Here is a 6,544-nt window from a genome sequence, read left to right on the forward strand (position 1 = left end):
CGGGATGCCATCAATAAACTACACAGAATCACACTACACACATACGCCATGATTACATTCAGGCAGACTGTAGAATACAACCTCTTTGGACCATTTATATACTTATTGAAAACAAGCTACAAAATGTAACACCTTGGAAAATGCCGTTTAATACTTTTTTTTAATAGCCTTAATTTTTGCTAAATTGATTGATCAACTTTTAATACTTAAGACCCCGCGGACACCCTGATACTAAACTGCATATCTCTCACATGTACACTGAGTTTTCTTTCTACAGTAAACATTTAGAAAGGATGAAGGCACATTGTGAACCATGTTAATGCTTCTTTAGCTTTCAGAACATTAACAATGCTGTCATCTTCTGCTCTTCGTTAAGTGAACACACCACTTCCACAGTGCATCTGTGACCTTCACACACTGAAAACAATGAGCGTACAAAACAGGATGTTTTTATATTTCAAATGTTACTGCCACCATTTTCATAAAAATGCACACAATAAAACAAACACTTTAAAAAAACATACAATTGCATTGACAAGAATGCATGATTTGACTGTTCCAGCTCCTTTGTCGAAGCTAGAATATGTTCAATACATAAATGTATGAACAATTCTACAATGAATTATTTTCCATGCCTTAAACACTTGGACATACAAATACACAGCAGAGGATGAAAAACATCAACAAAAAGATCATATGTAAAAGAAGCAGGTGTTACACCGTCACACGACAAGCAGTTTGAAATGTTCCGACTCCAGTAGAAGGTGGAGATACTGGGACGAGGGGGATGACCTGGTTTCAGGAGGTTCTTTTGAGGTGGAATAGATTTCTTTAAGAACAGGTTATCAAAGGTTTGTCAGTTTGCATTCAACCTCAACAATGACAAAAATGTGTCAATTATTTATTCAAAATGTTCACTCTTGGGATTGACTATTGTTCCGTGTAAAATTAGCATGAAATCTAACAATCAACCTCCTGGTTTTTGAAAGTGGTGTTGCTTGATTTCCATCTATCAGACTTGTTTGCATGAAACGGAAGCAGCTGTTCTGAGGAGCACCTTCAAACAGAAGCACAGCTTTAGCACCTACTGCTGATGTTTGATGAACAACAACACTGGTGATATGCCATGAAAAGTAGCCTACATGTCTGTGAACCATCGGTCTCTTTTTAAATGGGTGTCCATTCATTTCAGTATTCAAATAAACTTCCAAGGATTCAGAACTTTTAAAATGCCTTAATGGGCTTTAGATTTACAAATCACGGAAACCTGAAACTTGTTTAAGGTAGGTCAATAATCAAAAGGTGAACTCTACTTGGCAAAGTCTGTCAGCATTGTGTCGGCTGAATCAAGATGCTCATTCGGATGGAATGGTTATTTAAAGTTAATCTATTTAAAGTGTACTGAAATGAATCAAACTGTCGTCAGTAATATCAAGTATAGACTGTTTGTAGTCAGTGGGCTTAGACATGGAAACATACTAGCTCTGTGCTTCAAACAACTACACATGGACAGGCTGCACTGTTGGGGAACTCCAGGGCAAGTAGCCCCTGTTCCAAATCATCAATATAACGAACAAGTCACCCATACACATTCAAATGTCCCCTTGATGATGATTTCTGTCACATGGCTTCATGACACTCTTTCATCAATACAAGTTAGTTCTCCTCTTCCTCTCCCTCTTCCTCTTCCTCCCCTCCAAATGATAGAAGGCTGTTATTTTTTACTTTCTTTCCAGACTTCACCTCTTTCTTCACTTCCTCCCCCTCCTCCTCCTCCTCTTCTTCATCACTCTTCTTCTTCTTCTTCTTGCTGGAGCTGGCCTTGATGCCCTGGAATTTGTCTGAGGAGGAGCGCTTGGCTGGTTTCTTGAAGAGGATTTTACCATCAGGAGGAGCTGCATCGTCATCTGTGGACAGGACGGATGCATGTGATTCATCAAAACAGTCAGTGGTAGGTCCCTGCTGATGCCTTGGCAAAATACAACACTTGGAGCCTATCGACAGAAATGTCAATAAAACATGGAACTGGACTACATCGTTCCGTTTCTGTCCAGAACAACAAAGAAACCCTTGCTGGTGTTACCTGCAGGACGCAGCTCGTCCTTGATCTTCTTCACGTCCTCTGCGCTCAGGTCCCCCCCCTTCAGAACCACCACCTGAGGGAGCTCGTCCTCCCGGTCACTGCCGCTGTCATCATCCAGGACTGGCATGGTCTGCAACTGAGAGGAAGATAAAACACAGACATGTATCTAATGAGAGAACTAAACCCGTGTGAAATGTTTCGTTCATATCTTTCCAGGCAAAGCGGTGTTCCGAATCAAAGTGAACGTGTTTTGTTAAAATGACAGACAATGATTCAATCAACAGACTGTCACTGAGACCCAATACAAACACTATTCTGGTCAAAAGAAAGCTATTATTTCACTAAAATGTGTTAGCGGTGTGCAGGCTTTGTGTTGCTAGCTTAAACGTAAATACAGGAATACAAACCCCCACGTTATTTACATATTCACCTTGGTTTCAACACTCGGTCCTTCTTTATAACCAACATCCTTCTTAAACTTCTTCAGAAAGGACGGCTCCGCGGGTTTCACCCACGTCACGCCACTGGCCTTGCTTTTGTTCATTGCAAATAAGTTAATACGATCGAAAGACAACAAATGTTTGCAGGCCTAAATCTAAATACACTACGGTTTCACCAAAATCCTGAGTACGTCATTAAGATGGGCCGCTGCAAGTCACGTGCTCTCAGGAGCTACTGCAATTGGGCGACCTTTTCTTCTTCTACTTATTTCTCCGCAGACAAGCCACATTTGAGTGCACTGCTGCCTCCCACCGGAGTGACACGACGTGACACAGGAAGTTGACTGTCAGTGGGCTGTCTCCTCTATAAAGAGTCTGAAGCTGGCCATGGACTCCTGCCGCAGTCAGTCAGATATGATTTCAGGATCTTTTTACGCGGTATTTGCCGGCTTTTTGGCAGCCACTGCCTCTCTGTCCGCCAAGCTGTCCCTCGGTGCCGAGCACCTGAGAGGGATGTGCGTGTCCGGGCTCAGCTGGACTCACATACCCGGAGAGACTGCAGCCTGCGATTGGGTGAGGAGGACCGCTTCAACACAACTCTGGGTCTTTAATACTTTCCGGAAATGTTAGAAGAAATACATGCATATAACTCGAGGGTCATTTTCACTTAGTTTGGGACATGGTACTGTGTAGAATCTAGTGAGTCTAAACGAGTGAAGTTGTTCAGTGTTCAATCTTTTCTACTTGTATTGTGTTGTAACATCTTGTACAACATGCTTTGGCAATACTATGCTTTTGATATGGCCGTGCCAATAAAGTTCCTTTGCATTGTAGAGTCTTTACTGTAAGTGTAACATATTGAATAGGAGGACAATCACAATCATCTATCAATCAATCACACAATGTATTTATCCCGGGAAAATTCGGTTTTGTGACAATTGCTGTATTTAGAATGAAATAAATGAATGATATATTTGTAATATACATAAGAAATGTGTTATTAGAAGTTGTTGTGCAATTAAAATAAATATAATTAGAAGTTAGTTAGTTATTTACTCTAAGAAGTTAGAGTAAAATGTCCAAAACATATTAGATTAAAATAAATAGACCTTTTCTTAACAGTAATGGTAAAAGTTACTTTTAACTATATGCTGCAACTCTATTTTCCTACTATTGATTTATTCTGCTACATCAGCGAAAGCACATACAGATTTGGCCACAAACAGTTGCTCTCAAATAATGAGTCAGGCCACAATGGTACACACACGCACACACACGCGCACACACACACAATGTAACAATCATGCAAGTCTCTACACGGTTTAAAGCTATTGGGTGTAGAGCCTCTATGCTCTTACATTCGCCCTGCTGGCATAACTAAGTGTTGCTGAACTGAAAGGAGCAAGAATAACCTGTGATGTTTCATTTGTAGCATGCAGTTCAATGAACACTCATCAGTGAAGTGAACAAGTAATGCCTTTTATGTGTTTAATAACTAACTGGAACTGTTGTGGGCTAATAGTGCAAGTGGTGCTGGAATTTCTATCAAAGTATGGTGCCACTTAAAACGGTAAGGAGCCAGATGTGAACCCAAGTGAACAGAGAAGAGTTGTCCTCTCTCCTCCTGTGTGCAGCTGCTGCTCCCTCTGCGGCTGCTGTGTGCCGGCCTGCTGCTCTCCTGTAACGCTGTCATGTGGGCCTTCTTCTCCAAGGCTCTCAGACACTGCTCCTCTTCAGCCAGGGCCACGGTCACCACCACTGCGTCCAACTTCATCTCCTCAGTTAGTATTACCCATGATGCATTTTCAAAAGCAATGATCATTTGAAAAGAAAAGAACTTGGCAGCAAATGATTCTGAAGGTGTCCAGTCTCTTGTGTCTGTGTTTCCCAGCGAGTGTCTTCTGTCTGTGTCCAGGCCTTCCTGGGGAGGCTGATCTTTGGAGAGAGTCATGCAGCTCTCTGGTGGGTGGGGATCTCTCTGACTCTGTGTGGCCTGCTGCTGCTGCATGGATCCACGCCTCACACACTCTCACCACAGGAGGTCAAGAAGCACAGCTGATGGAGCTGAGGTCCATGCACACAGACACTGTTCTTCAGTCACAACTACCTGTGACAAGACTGACGAATAATGATGGAAGGACTCAGTGATCATTCATTGTCAAAATGCAACATTCAGTTGTAGTTAAGTGCATTGTGCTACACAAGAAACACATTGACAGAACAGAGCAGCTGAAGAGTGGATTCCTGAAGTGCATTTTTTTATTTGCAACAGAAAGAATTTAGAGAGAAATATCTGTGGGCAGAGCTTAGCACACATGGGCACGCATTCCAATCCCTACTCTGCCTTCTCCGATGTTCATACCTGTATCATGTTGTATGCCAAATGTGCTCCAGGAAAAAGAAGCAAGAAAAGACGAGCAATTTAATCAAAACGATCACAAAGTGAATTGGAGCTACCGGTCGCTGCATCAAGTGTTGCAATTTTCATAATTTCATGTGCTAAATGTTTAAACAGCGGACAGTTGCTCAGAGCTGATGATTCAGTCACCAGTTCAGTGTAGGACGTGCATTGATCTGTTCATGCAGTTGTTTTGAAAAGGAAACGTCATTGCACAGCTTATTTTGATGGGGTTTGAGATCAACTTTCTTACTGACATTGGAATTGATAAGATGGCAAGAATACCAGGAGAGTAGTTTTACAAATCCCTAGTGTGCCTGTGGGAAATGATTCTAAGCACCACAGAGCTAACTTTCAGGACAGCTGCTTCAAAACTTGTTGATTTGCATTTTTGAACAAATAAGTACATCAGAGTCATGGGGACTTTTGCTGAATGTGTTAACGAGATCTTATCTGTATTAAAAATAACATGAATAAAGGATGCCTGCTTTATCTACAAGGTCAGAGGAGGGATCCCTCTCCCAGGATGGACAGACGTGCAATGGACATTGTGTGTAAATTGAAAAGATAATACATTTACAACATAGGTAGTCCAAATGCTTGGAAATGCATGTGTGTGTAATAGGAAGATAAATCCAGGGATGACAAAAGACAAAAGGTACACCCTTCAAGGTGCCATCAAAAACATTCGGAATAGACAACATACAACAACAGAGACACGCAGCATTCATACTAATAACGAAATAAAATGCAGGAATGAATTCACTAGTAGAGTAAATATGTATGTGTGTATAATAAATTGTCCTTAAGCCACGTTTGCACAAGAAACATGAAGAGCATTTTCTTTTCGGGAATGAAATCATTGTTAGAGCGGGGCGAGGGGTGAACTGCACCGAGCTCACATGGAGTTGATTAGATTTCAATAGAAAGATACAAGTGAATGTATTTTTAATATCTTACAGAGTGGGACAGCTGCTCTTGCATATTCTTCCAGCACAGCCGACTAAAAAGAAAACGCAGAACATCAGCACAGCACAGGCCCTGGACCATAGTTGTGTTTCACAAGGAATGTTCCAGTCTACAGTGCATATGTAAGTGTGCAGCATAGACTCAAGACAATAAGTGGATTTGATTTGTTCCTGAAGTCATGCAGGTGCCTGGAGGAACATCTCGTCAAACAGAAGGGACATCACCCCAGGGGCGGTTCTAGGGGGGGGAGGGGCAGTGCCCCCCTAACACTGACCTCTGACCCCCCTAACAATGAAACGTTTTTTTTTTTTTTTTTAAATGTATATTTTCTGGTACTCGGTTTGCCAAAAACCGCAGGATTTTGTTGCTGTAATGTGAGATTGTGCAGACACCCTTATGTAAAGTAGAGATGTAACTGTTCATTGCCTTTATTTCTATATAAATATGGTGTTAGTGCAAACATTGCACTATAACTTAAGCTGAAGCTAACAGTAATAACTATAAGATCTATCTGAAATAAATAAGTGTACTGAAACAAATACTAATAACTGTATTGCATTGTTTTCTTATGCGCAATTACTTCATACTGTCTAGTTCTCTTTTTCGTCCTGCATTTATTGTGCCCCCCCCAGTCAAATTGGTCTAGAACCGCCA

At 41.4% G+C, this 6,544-nt stretch overlaps 2 protein-coding genes across 3 annotated transcripts; one reads left to right on the forward strand and one right to left on the reverse strand.

Annotated features, from left to right (window-relative positions):
* Nucleotides 1–427: 427 nt before the first annotated feature.
* kiaa1143 (KIAA1143 ortholog) lies at nt 428–2,767 on the reverse strand. The gene is made up of 3 exons (XM_034196538.1): nt 2,514–2,767; nt 2,084–2,219; nt 428–1,907 (listed from the first exon to the last, which is right to left on the reverse strand). Exons 1-3 carry the CDS (start codon nt 2,625–2,627, stop codon nt 1,657–1,659), a joined length of 501 nt encoding a protein of 166 aa, XP_034052429.1. The 5' UTR covers nt 2,628–2,767; the 3' UTR covers nt 428–1,656.
* LOC117532935 (transmembrane protein 42-like) lies at nt 2,643–5,749 on the forward strand. Of its 2 annotated transcripts, none has more exons than XM_034196539.1 (3): nt 2,643–3,096; nt 4,158–4,304; nt 4,415–5,749. In XM_034196539.1, exons 1-3 carry the CDS (start codon nt 2,911–2,913, stop codon nt 4,580–4,582), a joined length of 501 nt encoding a protein of 166 aa, XP_034052430.1. In that variant the 5' UTR covers nt 2,643–2,910; the 3' UTR covers nt 4,583–5,749. The 2 variants fall into 2 exon arrangements, with proteins under 2 accessions (XP_034052430.1, XP_034052431.1); XM_034196540.1 differs by having other exon boundaries at nt 4,439–5,749.
* The last annotated feature ends 795 nt before the right edge of the window (nt 5,750–6,544 follow it).

The sequence above is a fragment of the Gymnodraco acuticeps genome, unplaced genomic scaffold (assembly GCF_902827175.1).
Source record: "Gymnodraco acuticeps unplaced genomic scaffold, fGymAcu1.1, whole genome shotgun sequence".
NCBI lineage: Eukaryota > Metazoa > Chordata > Actinopteri > Perciformes > Bathydraconidae > Gymnodraco > Gymnodraco acuticeps.